The sequence below is a fragment of the Limanda limanda genome, chromosome 6 (assembly GCF_963576545.1).
Source record: "Limanda limanda chromosome 6, fLimLim1.1, whole genome shotgun sequence".
Lineage (NCBI taxonomy): Eukaryota > Metazoa > Chordata > Actinopteri > Pleuronectiformes > Pleuronectidae > Limanda > Limanda limanda.
In genome coordinates, this window is record NC_083641.1 from 27,025,005 (window position 1) to 27,042,135 (window position 17,131).

Sequence of the window (17,131 nt, forward strand, 5' to 3'; positions counted from 1 at the left end):
CCCCTCTTTCCTTTTATAGCCTCAGACATGAGGGAGGAGGGAGGGAGGGAGGTTTGTGTGTCTGTGTGTGTGTGTGTGTGTGTGTTGGAAGGGGGGGGGCAGCTTGTGTGAAGGAGTGGCCCACTTCTACAAACATGGCGGCACAGTGGGATGGGGAGCGGTGTAAATGTGTAACAAGGTGCCTTCCCCTCCCTCCCTCTCTCCCTCCTTCCTTCACCCACCATCCCTCCCTCCCTCCCTCCCTCATCCACGGCCGGGGGGTGGGGGCGGTGAGAGGCGAGAGAGGAGCCCTGGTGGGACTCACCTCCCGTCACTCTCTCTCACAGCAGCGTGAGAGCCACAGGACTCACGCTGTCCTCCAGCACACCCACACACACCAGCACCGAGAGCGAGAGACACTGAGAGAGAGAGAGGGAGAGAGAGAGAGAGAGAGAGAGAGGGGGGGTTCAGAAACGAGAAAGGACGGGGGGAGAGAGGGAGGGGACGTAGCAAAAGGAGATTTATCCCCCAAAAAACAAAACTAAACGATCCGAATCCTGAAGAGAGAAAAAAACATAAAAAGGATTTTCTCTTTTTTCCTGAGGAGCTGCGAATAACCCTGAGTGAAGGATGGCAGAAGGGGGCGAGGGAGAGGAGGAGATCCAGTTCCTGCGAACGGTGAGTCCTGCTCACTTTCCTTATCGGGAGGGCCGACCTGCACCGGAGAGGACACTGAGAGAAGGAAATGAGATTATTGTTTGATTTCCTGGTTAATTTCTCTTTGCTCTCGACCTACAACTTTCCCTCTGGTCCGGTTTCCCTCTGGTCCAGTTTCCCTCTGGTCCAGTTTCCCTCTGCTCTCCCAGCGTCTTCACTTCTGTCACATTCGCTCGTCTGCCATCGGATATTTCCGTCTAATCTGAACTTGCAGTTTTCAGAGCCAAGACCCGCTTCTGTATATAGTTGACTATTTTTGCAGGGGGGTCCTGAATGCACCGTGACCCGCTTACTAGCTGCTCTCTTCAAACTCGTTAATTGATTTCTTTAATCCTCGGGGTCGTTAACCCACATCACACGGTTCACATTCTCCTCTTTGCAGAATGCGCATCATTGTCTCGTCCAATCTCTGTCATATTACTTCCAGAATGTTCTGGGTGTAAGAATAGGTGGGAACCATGTGTATCAGTGCATATATGTGTGCGTGAGCGCAGATAGATAGACAGGGGCTGGTGCATCTGTTAGCATCGTTATCTATTTATATCTGAGGAAAGTAGAGCCTGTCAGTGTGGGGTGAGCAGGCAGAGCAACAAGCTACCCAGATCCTGCAGGGGACAGCTGGCCCAGGGCTGCACGTCTTCCATGGAGAAGACAGAACACAGTCCCAGTGCAGAGACGTCCACTTCACAGACTCCAGGTCAGCAGGAGACCCCGGTGTGGTCCTGGAGCAGCTGAGATCCTGAGAGAGAGAGAGACAGAGAGAGAGAGGAATTCAGTACATGAGAAAATTACTAAATCAGATTTTATAACCCATATTTAATCCACAATGTCTCAAAGGTCTCAACCAAGGCCCAACAGTCCCCGGATGAATCCACATATAAATTCACTGGATCTGCACCAAATGTCAAACATCCAATCAGCCCTCCTAGCAAAGCGTATTTTCATAGAGATCAATAAATTATTCTCAGAGAAATCAGTGAAAATGTAAAAATAACAACAACACTCTATCTTGCAGTGTTAAAGAAAGTGAAAGTTTATTCCTGGATCCAACCTCCTGATCCAAATCTGCACCAAAATGTTACTGGTTCTTCTCCGACCCACAACACAGTTTAATCCTTCCAGTAGTTGTTGTGTAATCCTGCTGACTAGAAGACAAAAGAACTAAAACACACAAAGTTGTGTTGGCTTTTAGCAGCAACTCATGAGTTTAGAATAAAAGAAACATTGTGAAACAATAACATGAAAACTGTTGGTTTTTTGGTTTAATTGACGATTATTTGAAAAGTTGAAAAATCATCAAACTAAAATAACATTCCTGCTCATTTGATTGAATATTTATTTAAGCCTCGGAAAACACATTGAGGAATAAGACCCTCATTTACAATGGTGCCGAGGGTACAATAAAGAGTTGATACATTGAAGAGTTAATACATTGAATAAATAAGAATGAAATAAATATGCAAATATATTTACAGTAATACACGGTATAAAAAAAAATTGTCAGTATAAAATACTATGGCCAAGTCAACTAGCTGTTACATAGCTGCAGGAGAAGTCAGCTGCACATGAGACCAGACCTGAGAACTCCCTCAATGAAACAAATGAGCACAACCTTAAAGATTTTTGTACCTCATTCCAAATGTAGGGTTCCTTATAACAGAAAACTGTCTTCCCCAATTTATCACTGAGAGAATCATCCAGCGATGGTTCACTTGTTGCTGTCATGTTTAATTATCTGTGTATAGTTGAAGTTACAGTATAAGCTCAGACATCTAAATCAGGATTCCACTGATGGACAGGATTCCCGTCGGGCTTGTGGTGTTCGCTCATAACGAGACAACAACAGACCAACACAGCTGCTGCTTCTATTACACACACACGAGGTTTTCCTCTTGGTCTCTGTGAGGAACTCGGAGGATAAACACTTTGAATCCCAGGGTTCATCCTGGGGGTCAAGAGGCTGCGTGAGGCCCGGACACTTCTAAAGGAGAAACGTTGCAGCTCCATGTGAATTATTAATATCGTGTACTTCAATGGGTTTTATCTCCGACACCGACATGCTCGGGGTCAGCGGCTCAGCCCCCCCACACGAGGCTGTACGGCTCTTTGGATTAAAGCTTCCACCAAATTGTTTTTTCTCCTTTTAATTAGAGGCACGTGATGGGAGGCGTCATGTGACTCAGCTGTTTCTCTCAGCTGGGGGGGGGGGGGGGGGGTTCTCTCTGGCTCATATGGGAGGATGGAGGTGTGATACAGGAGCTCTTATACCTCACCTGGACCCAGTGGAGGTAGCTGGTCCCAGTAGTGTATATCTACTGGGAGGAAGCTTTTCACTGTTACACAACCTGTCCTGCAGGTTCAGAGACTCACTTCACTTTCAGCTGCATCATCTCACAACAACTTCATACAGACTTTAGAAAACAATGAGCCTTATGTATTTTTCATCATATCACAGTTTAGCATTGGAAACATTGATGTTAGTTATCATGTGGATTGAAACCAGCTTCAAAGTGCATGGAGGGAATATTGTTGAGGTTTTGTTTGTAATGGTGAGATCTAGAATAGCATATTGTGTTGCTTTTGTGTTGAGTTTAACAGGATCCACTTATATTTATGCTGTAGAGAAGCTCGACAATTCAAAATGACAGATTAGTGCATTTATCCTCAGGGGTGCTTGATACCAAAAGAGAGAAGTGTTTTAATATTAGAAAACACGTCTACACAAGTGATCATCTCCACATCACAAAAGGCTACACACAGATTACTCAGCAGCATCATCACTGCCCTGCCAGGTTTCATTGTGTTACTCTTACACAGCCTGTGACTCACACAACACAGTGATCACTGCGTGGCTGGAATAGTCGTACAGTACGGTGTACAGTAACTGAGTGTTAGCCCTCTGCTGAACTACAGGTGACTAGAATTCAACCTCCAGCTTAATAAAAATACCGTGTGAGCACTTCAGCTCCCACGTCTGCTGTCAGGAGAATCGCTGAGTGTGCAACAGCCGGCCGTCTTTCCTTCTCTCTTCAGAAACAACAGAGAGGTATCCTGCTCTCTAGACACACAAGGTAACACACGTTAGGTAACAGGGGCCACACAATGATTCTGTAGCGGCCGTGTCACTGTTCCACGATGCCACACACTCGCCACCGGGTGAATCACGTGGGCGCGTGGAGTTTGAAGAGGTATTTGAGTTCCAGTCTATAACAGCAGTTTCTTTTTTTAGTGTGCCACGATAAGTGTGCACACTCTGGAGGGAGAAACCAGAGGAGTCAGTGTCCTACTTGCCAGCATCCTTTGGGAGACTCAGTGTGTGTGTGTGTCTGTGTGTGTGTCTGTGTGTGTGTGTGTGTGAATAGAAGTCTTTTTTTATTTTTGTCCCAGTCAAATGTGACATTTGTGGACGAGACTGTATCTTGAGTTTTGTCAGAAGTCTCTTTGCAGGACGTTCTGATTCACACGTGAAAAGGTCGACTCGATGTCCCAGATAAAATCAGGCAAAAGGCAACGATCATATCTCACTGTTAATCGGGTTCTATATGAAATGCAATGAAAACATGAATAATCTTTATTTTTATCGGATTTTATTTTAGTAACATTTGTTTAGTGCTTCATAAAATTATGACAACAGATGATATGTGAAGGGAGAGAGAGATGAGAGTGACATGAAACAAAGGATGTATTGGGGATGTTGTGGTTGTATGGTATTCATCATTGGACATCCCCCACCCCCCATTGACTTTTGGATGGTGCTTTTTAAAGCATTGCTGTGATTGACAGGTCTTTTTCGGTTGTCAAAATCTCATATCCCTTTATCTGATTAACAGAGGGCGTGTTTTAGAAATAGGAAAATTGTTATCTAATGACAGTTTTTCAGTTTTTGTCCTTCTTGATTGATTTAACTATCAATAAATGTCACTTGGTGAAAGTTATATCGATTCAGTAAAGTGTTTGAAAGGTTGATTGAACAGCGTCTTCAGATCAGATTCTCTGGTCGGTCGTTGCTTCTTGGTTTTGTCTGTAAACTCAGGCTGTGTTGCTGATCTCTCCCTGTTTATCATCCCAGTTGTTAAGTGCCTTTTACACACAAACACACACACACACACACACACACACACACACACACACACACATACAGGTTGTGTATATGTGAGCTCCAGTAGCAGCAGAGTTGGGGTGGGCCCGGCTGATGGGCGATTATGAGGCAGGTGCATGTGAAGCAGGGCTTTAGAAGTGCTGAGCCCAGGAGATAGACACATCCACAGCCGGACAACAATAACAACACACACACACACACACATACACAAACACACACATCAAGGCAGCACCTGTTAGTCCGTCTGCCTCGGTCACAGCAGTTTACACAATAAACAGGTGGTCTGGTCTGCTCTGCCGGACACGAGACAGAAACAGACAGAGAGGGAAAGTGACACAACTGTTATGCAAACGTCTGTGTGTGTGTGTGTTTATGTGTGTGTGTAGTTTGTGCGTGGTGGAATGCTTTCTTGTGTGTAGAGGTGCAGTGATTAGCTCTGTCAAGTATCCAGAGATCTCTTGTGCACGTCGCCTCCATGAGGCCGCTCCACAGTCCAGAGTCGACCCAGTGAGGCGGACGTCAAAAGGGAAAGTTCAAAATAAGTCAAACTCATAAAGTGTCTTTTCACCGTCTCACAAACGACCAGGTCATGAGATACACAAATTAAAAACACAATGCACTGACTTAGTGCAACTTTAGATTTTTGCTCATAATTACAGGTTTTAGAGAAAGTTTTTTAAACATTGGTTTCTACTCATGTAGTGAAATGGTAAATTGATCAGATGCACATTAATTTGTGTCTTTAAATTGTATTTATCTTTATTTATAATAAAGTTTATGATTAAATAAAATATCAAACCTCAATTGCATTTCTTTGTCATCAGGGTTTCATAATGACATCTGAGGAATCATTGTCAATTTAACTTAATTATATATTTTTACCAATATATCAGTATCAGAAATATTGAAATCCCAAGTTTTGATATTTGCATCGACCCCCAGAAAATGCTGGTCATAGTGATATAGTGTGAAATATAACACTAAAGCAAGTTTCTAGTAACACCCATTCATTAAGACTACTACTAATCAATTTCCCTACTTTGTGGAAATGAATGTAAATCTATTTGTTGTGAATTTCCTAACAGTGATTTAAAGCCTTTCACAAGCTGAAGCTTCTTTCTGCAGCCAAACGTCCAGAAGCTCGATGTTTATCTCATTATTTCTCACTGATTGTTTCAAGAAGCCCAAATCCTCCAGAACGTGTGTGTGTGTGTGTGTGTGTGTGTGTGTGTGTGTATGTGTGTGTGTGTGTGTGTGTGTGTGTGTGTGTGTGTGTGTGTGTGTGTCTGTGTGTGTGTGTGTGCAAAGCCGGATTTAAGTCAGAATGGAAAATGTTTCGCATGGTGAGTTAAATAATGAGGAATATTTTGGATCCAGAGTCATTTGGCGTTGTGCTTTTGAATTGTGCGGCAGAAGCTAGCTGGTAAAAATAGAACCTTGTTAACGGAATAAGTTTGAGGGAAAGTATAGAAAGTATAGAAATTAACTTATGCTTTGAGAACATCCACAGAGGCTCTAGGATCTTTTTTTTGTTTAGTGTCTGACATTTTCTTGGTTGGAAAGTTGAGACGACGACAGTGAACACTCGGTTGTTTCATATTTCACATGTATGTTTTTAGGCTTTACTTTCAGTTCGACTACAGGAGGATTATTATCTCTCACGATGAATCTCTCTGTGCTTAAATCAATCTATTATTAAACTTTTGTATAATAAACCGTTTTACGCAGGTCCGCTGGTCAGGAAGATACTTTACTGACTCTTTAGGCAAAATAGACTTTTCTTTTTTCTTTTTACAGGAATGGATTTTGGCTCGAGTCCATCTGAAATAATTTATTAATAACAGCGTTTTCCGGTGGAATCTCTGCCGTCTGCCAGACTTCGAATCCTTCACACGGCCGAGGCTGCTCAATGTTTGATGTCAGGTAGTTAGAGGCAGTTCAACATCAAGTGTCAATGAAATTCAACTGCCGCTTAAGTCAGGAGTGCCTGGAAGGAATATTTCATTCATGGTGAATGAAATATGGAAACATTCATGCTACTTAGTCAATTGTCTCACTCGTCAACCTGTGTTTTAGAAACCTCTGAACTTTAAAAGACTTCCGATTGATTGAGGATTAAAATATTGTGATTGGTTGAGTTCACTTTTCGTCTCTGGCTCTTCAGAAGCTGAAGCTAGTTTCCCTGAGCCCACTGGGTTTCTCCCCTGTGAGCGAGAGTCTCTGCTGGCTCCCTCTCCAGCTATCTGCTGGTCAGCAGAAGGAGGGAATGTGATAGTGACAGGTGCAGCCCCCCAAAATAGGAGAGGAGCGCAGGGGGAAGGCCCGGAGCAGGGTGCTGGAGCGAGAGGGAGAGAGGAAAGAGGGAGGCAATGAAATGATAAGAGGAAAAATGGACCAGAATCAAAAGGAAGTGGTTTGGAATGAGAGTCAGGATGTGAAAGTGACAGCTCTGAATGCTGTCGAGACGTTTCTCTTCTGTGTGCAGCTGACACAGGATCAGCAGCGAGTCAGTGCTGCACAAAAAGCTTTTCAGCCCCAAGAGACTAATAACTTTCATACATGTATAGAGTTTCATTGCAGCATCCACACATCTGATCGACCTGTGGGGGGCCGGCCTTAGACGAGGGGGTCTTGTGACTGAAAGACCGAAACACCTGATGACGCTAAGATACACAACTGAAGATAATATGTCACTAACATCCACTGGTGTTGGGCCTTAATCAGTGCAGGTAGAACATGCTAGGGATATTCAGTGTTTGGTTTAAAAGGCTTAGAGGTAATGACGTGTGATCTACTGAGCAGGACACATGGTTTTCATGGTGCTGCCATAGAAACCAGTAGCTGGTCAGATTCACCTTTAGCCTCGGCGTCTCCTCAAGTTCAGCCTCAAAGCCAAAACACTTGATTCCACTAAGGTGCATAGCCGAGGTTCTGTCCCTAACATCTACTGGTGGATGGTAACTTAAACTGTGCAGAAAACCTTCAACTGTACAAGGGACAATCCCCATCTATGCTAAAATAGTTAAAAGAGCGTATGACTGTCACCTTAATGTGTTATTATAAAGTTATGAGGAGATTTAATGGACTGTAGGTTTATCTCACTATGAATGAAACAGTGATCATGTTTATCTTTAACTGACGTGCACACTAGACATTTACAAGTTGCTCAGTGGACTTTAAGACTTTGAGAGAAATAAACAACATTTCTATGTAGTAAGTTTTAGATTGATTGATATTTTCTTAAATGTATACTTTATTAGTGCAATTCATTACAATACTTTTATTATAAATGTATAAATGATACCAGGCTGAAACACAATTTCAACCAGATATATGAACCATCAAATCTGAAGATAAATACACATCGTACATGCTTAGTTTATTCTGTAATATAGAAACATTTTAGATCAGCAAACATGAACACTTTTACCTTTGTATCTGTGAAAGGCTCATATATATAATATATTTATATTGAGATATAAAACCGTCACAGTTTTCACTTTAGTGTCCAGCAGAGTCAAACTTGTTTTTCTCAGTCTCCTGATATAACATCAGCAATCACCTGCAGAACTCCACTGTGTTAAATCTGTCTCTGTTGACACTGGTGAGGAGATGGTTTATCTATTTCAGAGGTGATAAGTGAGTTATGCTGTGTAGGCCTGTGCTCCGTATGTAACCTATAAACCCTGAGATGGACCTTTTATATTTACACTCAGTGATTGGTGTCGTATCCTCAGGTAACACGGATCCACAACCTCTGAATCTCAAAACCTTCATTAAGCTTGAAGAGAATGTTCAGGGAGAGAAGAAGAAGAAGAGACTCACAGGTGTGATTCTCTGAGGCGTTTTAGTGAAGACGTGATTGAGAGTGAGCGATATGATCAGATTCAGATTCAGTGTCTCAGCCTCGTCCTCCAGACTTCAGACTGCAGCGTGTGGTCCTGACTGCTGATCGTGCACCTGTACTGTCTCTTCTGGTTTTCAAAGGGAAACCCCATCACCACCCTCCCCTCCAACTCCACCCTAATGAACTGCTCCTCTCCTCCACCCACTTACTGTGCAATGTGCTGTCCCTCACTATTTTTTTATGTCTGCAGAAACATAATCAATGCCCGCGGGTGGTTTGCATCAGCAGCACTTTGAAATCTGGAACTGTCCGGAAATAATGGATGTTATTCATTTGATATGGGATTTGATTACTGGGCAGGTTTTCATCGATAGTTTGTCACTTCGGAATCTGAGAGTTCGGCATTAAAGGCCGAAATTAATAAACCAGCGATGAGATGGACATATTAGAAAAGTAATAAAGGAAAATATTGACAAGAATGTCGCTCAGCAGAACTCATACCTGCCCAGTCCCCTTTCATTCACTCAGAGAAATCTCCTGAATATGTCAGATTGTTTAAAATATAGTGAAAACAACAAAAATCACCCTGTCATGCAATGTAAACAAATATTTCAAGGAAATCCAACAAACAAATCCAGATGAAAACTTTAACTCCTTGTCCAAGATAGATAGATAGATAGATAGATAGATAGATAGATAGATAGATAGATAGATAGATAGATAGATAGATAGATAGATAGATAGATAGATAGATAGATAGATAGATAGATAGATAGATAGATAGATAGATAGATAGATAGATAGATAGATAGATAGATAGATAGATAGATAGATAGATAGATAGATAGATAGATAGATAGATAGATAGATAGATAGATAGATAGATAGATAGATAGATTACTTTATTCATCTCCGAAGGGAAATTAAGTCGTCATAGCAGCTGGTATATTTAAATACAATAAAATACAATACAATAGAATAAAATAAAAAATATTGAGGTAGAAAGAATAAAAACAGAAACACAAGATAAATAGGTAGATAAGGTGCAGTGGCAAGATGATGGTAATAGTACTGATGATATGATGGTAATGTTATTGTTAGACAGTATATAAAAATAGTACAGTATATATAGTATATAATATAACATAATATATATTTATATATGATAGTAATTATACCAATATAATATGATAGTAATTATACCAATATAATAATATATATGATAGTAATTATACCAATATAATAGCAGTATATAGTAAAGTATAGTCTAAGACAGATAAGTATAGTCCAAGATAGATAATGAAGAAATTATTCCATTACTTTTCATGTTTGATTGTGTTTTTATTACAGTGTTGAAGAGAAAAGCTTTGATATGTGTTTTAAAAAATCTAGTTTTCTAGCAACCCACAGCTGAAGGTCAATTTACAAAAATAACTTCTGCAACAGAGACCAACAGACGATAAAGGCCCAAAACTCCTGAGCAAGCTGAACAAGTGGAGTAAATAACTATATTTAAAAAGTGTTGACATCCGTGATAGCATCAGTTGAGATGCTGTATAAATGGCCCATGAAGCGGCTTAGCAGATAAACTGATCTCGGGGGGGTCGCTCGTCTCGCTGGAACTTGCTGGTATAGAGTCCCACCCTGGTGTTGTCCTGGCCGTGTCCTCAGCATGGCAGGATGAAGGAAGGGAAGCAGAACTCTGTGTCTGTCCCTGTCCTCCAGCTGTTGTTCTGTTTGCTCCCGGCGTCGGGTGGGCACCGTGCCCGCTGGTCGGGGGAACCCTGGCTTCCCTCTGTCTGCACCACGGGACCACCCTGGAGAATACACAAAGGTGTCAGCTTTCAGCCGCTATCTGGGCCTCTTGCTGTAAATCCACCCTGCGTTACTCACCTCCATTTGCAAACACACACATTTGTTTGTGTGTGTGTCTGTCTAGTTTATGTCCAATTGTCTCTCCCTCTCCCTCTGACCCGGAGCATCCACATTGCCCAGATGCTTCAGCCGCCAGGTCCACACAGGGTTAGTCTGTAACGCTACACCCGGCAAAGTGATGGGGCTTCAGATGAGTCTCATCCACACGAGGAGTGTAACCTCCTGGTGAGGCTGGTGAGACCCGGCACCTCCTGGCTGTCGCTCAGAGCCGACGCCTACCTGACTTTGCTTCGTCCAACACGCTCATGTGAGATTAGCGAATCATCAGGCCGGCGTTGTGCTTGGCTCACAATGAAGCATCAGCTGCACGGGCTTCAAATCCTGAAAGCTGTCTCTATTAATACGAGGATGAGCTAAGCCCCCGGGGTTGGTGGGGTCTATGGAGTCAGCTTTTCACATGGTTGAATTGGAAGTGATTCACACCGTGTGACTGAGGGAGGAACACGGATCTGAAGCTGCTAACTCACTTCACAGAGAACTATTCAAAGTCTGCGACAATCAGGAAGGAGTTGTTTGCTCCAGCCATGTGTCGACAAAGTGTTGTGTGTTTGTCTGCTCCACCGGCCGCTTGGCAGGTTCCCATCTGCCATCGAGTTAAAATACCAGATAACTTCACCAGAACCACTTATTAATAGATGATATTTTTGTGTGTCGTCCGCTTGCATCGACCTATATTTTAACCACATTCATGGTTTACCACAAGTTATTAGAAAATAGTTTCACAGCTCATCAACTCAAAATCTAGTTTGACTGAATATGAATTCCTATAATAACAACAACAACAATAATAATAATAAGATAATAATTAGAGATGCCCTGGAAGTTCCAGGTTGGTTATTGGAAAAGTACACAAATCCACAAATCTATGAACCGATCCGATACCTCATCTTTAGTTTCACCCAGATGAAACAGCAGGTGCACTGTACTGTTCTTAAAGCCGTGAAGAAGAAATCACCCCCGGTAGTTTAGCGTTTAGCCAGAACAACAGTTTGGCAATATTTCCTGCTGGAAGTGCACGTTTACAGTTGTTGTTTATCCCAAGATTTATTTATTTGTGTTGTTTTTCAGCCCTGATTGTTGATATAGACAATAAAAGAAGTTCCATGTGGTTCATTCTCTGTATTTAAGTAAATTGTGTTACATTTGACACATTTTAAAAGGTTGATACGATAATAACCGAGATCTGAGACGTCTCTCTAGTCCCTGGATCCTCTGAGTCGTCCTCTGTGTCTCTGCCTGTAGAAGGTGAATGAAGCATAGTGAGTCTTCTCTCTCTCTGTGTAACTGTGGTTGTTTCACCGGTATACCAAAGGCTCTGACTGCCGTACTGCGTTGGGCATTTATCGTCTCTGGCTGTCATCCGATCGCACATCTTGTCTCGTAGCTATGAGTCACTGGGTTACTTCACTCGTCTGCTTTTAGACACCAGCTCGGTCTTCTCTCCTTAATGGGGACTGCAGCAGCGTCCCCACAACAGAGCTCGGCTCAACGTGTTCTACGAACGTGTGACTTCTCTGCAGCGATGCAGGGATTCAGAAACGTTTTTAATGTCAAGACCACCTTGATCGACAAAGATCTGTGTCATAGTGGAGCATTTAGTTATTGGTTCCAAGCTCAGCTGTGAAGTTGTGGGAGTTGAAGGTGTTGTTTGTCTCCAGGGAGCTTTTACTTCAACATAAAAATTTAGATTTTCTATTTAGCGATGCCTCTGAGATTCAGGTACTTTTCTTGAAAGTCATATGCCCCTGGTCTACCTGTGGGTCTTGGCTGCAGAGTGAGGAGAGAGAGAGAGTTGCTCCACTTTCTGGAGGGTGAGGCAGGGAGCGTGAGGACAGGACAGAGGAGACGTTTCTAGGCTGAGGAGAGGACAGATGATAGCTCTGCCGAAAGGAAGAGAAGGAAGAGAGGACTTACTTCAACCAAGGAAACGTTAGAGGCCTCTGGGTTTAAGAGGGGGGGGGGGGCATGTTACGAGGTCACCGATCTGCACCACTTTCCATTTCCCTGCTCTGTGCCACAAACATAGACATGGAAACGAGTCTCGAGTTTCTGCCTATTATCTTAAACACTAAAGTCAAAGACACACCGGTCCCACAGAATCACCTTCGGGGGGGGGGGATAGCGAGCGGGTCAAGACGAACCGATTCACACAGAACGGGAGAAAAGTCCGGGTCCCGTCCAGAACTGTTGTGCGGAGGAGGAATATCCAGGCAGGTTAAGTGATGGGTTCACTTGGATAATGACGGAGAAGAAGGAGCAGCTGAGAATGTAGAGTGTCAGGTGTGGGTTTCACAGGGGGGGTGTGGGGGGGGTGTTTATTGCTGTATTTACACTGGTCTCTGGAGGGTCCGGGCATTGATGAGCAGCAGCAAATTACTGTCTGTTGGCATTCTGCTGGTGAAAGGGACTCGTTGTGTGTCTGTTGTGTGCTATCTTTTGAACTCTCTAATGTTAAAGACTATTTGTGGTTTTGCCAGATTTTGCTTCTTAATCATATATTGTTTAAATATCAGGGGTAAGAAAGCAATTTGTATGGATTGTGTGATGTCCTTGGATTTTTAGAAAGACGCCATTGAAATGATATGTATTATCATTATGATTATTTCAGAACACTTTGCTGGCAGCCATCGGTTTTCAGTTATTTAATCCTGAGAGTTTGCTAATTGATGTTCGAACAGTATAGAAACGATTGAACGACATATTTCAATAGTTTGGAAAATGTAGAAAAGGCTGTGACCTGTCAGCAGTCGTGCAAATAGATATAAAACATATCAAATCATAGCTATTGTCCAGGTTTTCTTCTTTTGCTCTCACCAACTGTGTCAGTTTAGCCAATGAAAGCTCAGTTTTGTACATAACAAAGCCTCAAATGTCAAGTCAAGCAAGTTTAATTTTCTAAACCTTTCTTCTTTTTTTTTTTAAACATATATTTATTGGTTTTATACAGTTTTATACATTAACATCAATTTACATACATACATGAACCTTCCCCAACCTGAACATATGGCAGTATAAAATGTCAGTACATAATACAAACATCACAAAAATGGCTAAGTTATGATTAAAACATCAATTCAAGGGCAAAAAATTACAATGAAAATACTAATTTAGTAACAAAATTAAAACAAAATTAAAAAAAATATATATATACATATATATAAGTAAAATGAAATACAGTCACAATCATGGAACAGAGTATTTCACATTTCCGATGCCTCTTCAACGTCACCATTCTTAACTTTCTAAACCTTTCTACTACAATATGAAAAAGCAGGAATAACAGGGTCAACCTGCAGAAAACAACATGATCTCAGGGAAGGAATTGTGTGGTTTGAACCCTTAAATGCTCACGTGAGCCTAAAACAATGTGAAAGTGAATAAACAGCTGTTAACTCTTTGTGTGTTTTTGTTTTTGTGTTGTGTGCAGGATGACCAGGTTGTTCTGCAGTGCACCGCCTCCCTCCTGAAGGAGCAGCAGATCAAACTATGTCTGTCCTGCGAGGGCTTCGGGAACCGTCTCTGCTTCCTGGAGACCACGTCCAACGCTCAGGTAGGTCCACCGGCCCCCCCGGACCCCCGGCCCCCCGTCTTTGTGCTTCGTATACCACCTGACTCTGAGTGACCTTCCTCTCCCCCTGCGTGATGTGTGTGTGTTTGCAGAACGTGCCCCCGGACCTGGCCATCTGCAGCTTCATCCTGGAGCAGTCCCTGTCGGTTCGGGCTCTGCAGGAGATGCTGGCCAACACGGTGGACATGACTGAGGTAGGAGTCACACACAGGAGGAGGAGTCACACACAGGAGGAGGAGTCACACACAGAGGAGGAGTCACACACAGGAGGAGGAGTCAATGGAAAAGTGATGGAGGCTCGAGTTAGAGGTCACTTTGGTCCCTTTAGAGGTCGATGCCTTATGAATAGCAAATGATAGAAACATTACATTTGGTAAAGAGATTATTTTCTGACTGATTAACAAACTAATGTGTTGTTTTTATAATGTTTTCTGCTCTGATCCTCTGCCTCTGATTATAGAATCAGATTTTGCTGAGCTGTTTAGTATTTCCTGGTTTCTGTTATCGAAAGGAATTAAGTATGTTTCAATTTATTCTTCACTTTATTCTTCACGTCCTCTCCTCAGTTTGGAGTCGGCAGCTTTTCACTCTTTTGGAAACAAACCCCTCTGATTAACTTATTCTTTAATGAGATTTTAACTTTTTAATGTGTCTGTTTTAATGTTAATTTAAGATATATTGATTCAGAGGCTTTTTCCTCCTCAAGCTTATTAGGTGATGTTTATTTTTTGATTATTATTTGCGTTCTCCCACTATTCAGCTCATAGGTAAAACATTTCTATTCCTTCATTATTATATCCATTTAAAATTGCTATGTTTTATTCTGAAATATTCTTTATCTTATTAAAAGAGCAGAAAAATCAATTGCATGTCCATGTTTTTTTTTTTAACACACGTTCTAAAGTAAATAGAGAATTGGGAATATTGGAAGAATTGGGAACATCTTCTTCAAACTGTTTAATTAATAAATAAATATACATTATTTTGGCCATGGACTTAAAATCGCATACTTATAAATCATAACAACATCAAGCTGCAATCAATGCTGGATTTGTGACATCATCAGTAAATAATATCGATCTGGTCCCAACAGTGAGAACTCATTGCTTTTATTTCGTTATGATTTATTTATTTTACTTTCTATTTGACGACCCCCCCACCCCTTTCCTTCTTGCTTGCTCCCGAGCAGACAGTCGATTTGGACCAATGGGTATGTTCTGTTCCCACGTCTTTATTCCCTGTAACAACCTGGCCACTGTCCTCCTTCCTGTCCTGCTGCCCTCTGGATGTCCTATTCAGTGAAATAGTGCTGTGTCGTTCTCATGTTCAGATTCATATCTGTGTGACCCCCCCTCCCCCCCCCCCGAGGTGGCGTTTACTCTCTACGCCTGCTGGTATTCACACCAGGAACTGAAGTAGACAAATCCAGTACCTTTGTATTATTTCTTTAATCTTAGATGATTCGTATTTACCTAAAACTTTATTATAAACCTAATGAAACTGAATTAAAACATTGGAAGAGTTTGACCAAAAATTGGCTGAATCTGCAGATTTACTTTAATTTAATGAAGCCAGTGATACGTATTTTATGAACTTATTTACTTATTTCTACAGCTGTATCTGTTATGATTGAATTACCGTAGATATTCAGACCTAACTCAGGTGTTAATGCGTTAACATTCCATGCAGAGACATCACCGGCCCATTCGCCCCCATTCCCTCATCACAAGTATTTTACGCTCCCTTGCTTTATGTTGTTCCTTTTGTTTCAGCTCATTCGTGAAGTCGTTATGTTCGTCTTAAGTTTCTTAGAACCAATGTTCCACGAGGGTTTCTCCAATTTTTGTGTTTCTTGAAACACTTGGTGAAGTGGTTTCTGTCCACTTGAGTTTATATAAAAGTCTATAAGTGACATTAAAGCCCCTTGTTGTTAAAACCAAGATAATATCATAGATTATATTTTTACTGCTAGTCTCTGGAGTTGCACATTCTTGTCGTAGTGGTAGTTTGTGGAGTTTCAGGAGTTTGAAGATATGGAGGAGCCAGATCTTTTTTAAAGGGGAGCAGGAGGATGAGAATAGCATGGAATGCAGCCCCCCCCACCTCTGTAAGGTGGATAGGGAAACTGGACACCCCCCAGAGCACTGGACAGGCCTGTGTGCCCCCTTAAAACACACACACACACACACACACACACACACACACACACACTAACACAAACAGATACACTTATTTTTGTGGAGACCTGTCTTTAGGAAAGATTCGGTACCTAAACATTAACCCTTAAAAACAAGTCTTAACCCTCAAACAACCATTTAAACTTGTTTTCGAACCCTGTCGCACACACACACACACACACACACACACACACACACACACAAACACACACACGAACACACTCCATCACCACCTGTCCAAGCTGAGCCTGGTGCTAATGTGGACCAGGGTTAATGGTATAGTGCTGCCACTTGACATACCTGCCCCTGGCTCATCCCAGTGGATTATGGTTCTTAACTCGACACGACAGCTGAGCGTTATCGTCCAGCTGGTTGAACTAAACACTGGTTTTAGCTGATCTGTCCACAACTGCCACAATAATTATGTTTTTCTTGTTGCTTCCTTGCTGGATGTTGAGAAAAGGTAGGACTGGTTTCATTCGTTTGACTCTATGTGAGTTTGTGAATAAGCGGTTACTGGATTCCAATCTTTTGGGATGTGTCAAACGTTATAATATCTCATTCCAACTGTTAATGTTGTTTTTTTTGTTTCTAGTTATGTTTTTTGGGGGAAAAACGTCAGTGTTCAGTGTTGTTTTTCATTATAAAATTGTTAACATGATCGATATTTCAGCAGAAGTTGGTGTGAGCTCTATATTTGAAGTATTTTCCATCTTCTCCCTCTCCAGTCGTCCCAAGGTGGAGGTCATCGTACTTTACTGTATGGTCACGCCATCCTCCTGAGACACCACCACTCAAGCATGGTAAGT

The 17,131-nt window shown here is 42.0% G+C and overlaps 1 protein-coding gene across 1 annotated transcript in view; it reads left to right on the top strand.

The window, feature by feature from the left end:
• Positions 1-609: 609 nt before the first annotated feature.
• The window catches only part of ryr1b (ryanodine receptor 1b (skeletal)), a 64,051-nt gene continuing 47,529 nt past the window's right edge, over positions 610-17,131 (top strand). The window contains exons 1-5 of the mRNA XM_061072600.1: positions 610-657; positions 14,005-14,127; positions 14,238-14,339; positions 15,335-15,355; positions 17,051-17,125. Of these exons, the coding sequence (XP_060928583.1) occupies positions 610-657; positions 14,005-14,127; positions 14,238-14,339; positions 15,335-15,355; positions 17,051-17,125 (369 nt within the window). The remainder of the gene's footprint in view (positions 658-14,004; positions 14,128-14,237; positions 14,340-15,334; positions 15,356-17,050; positions 17,126-17,131) is intronic.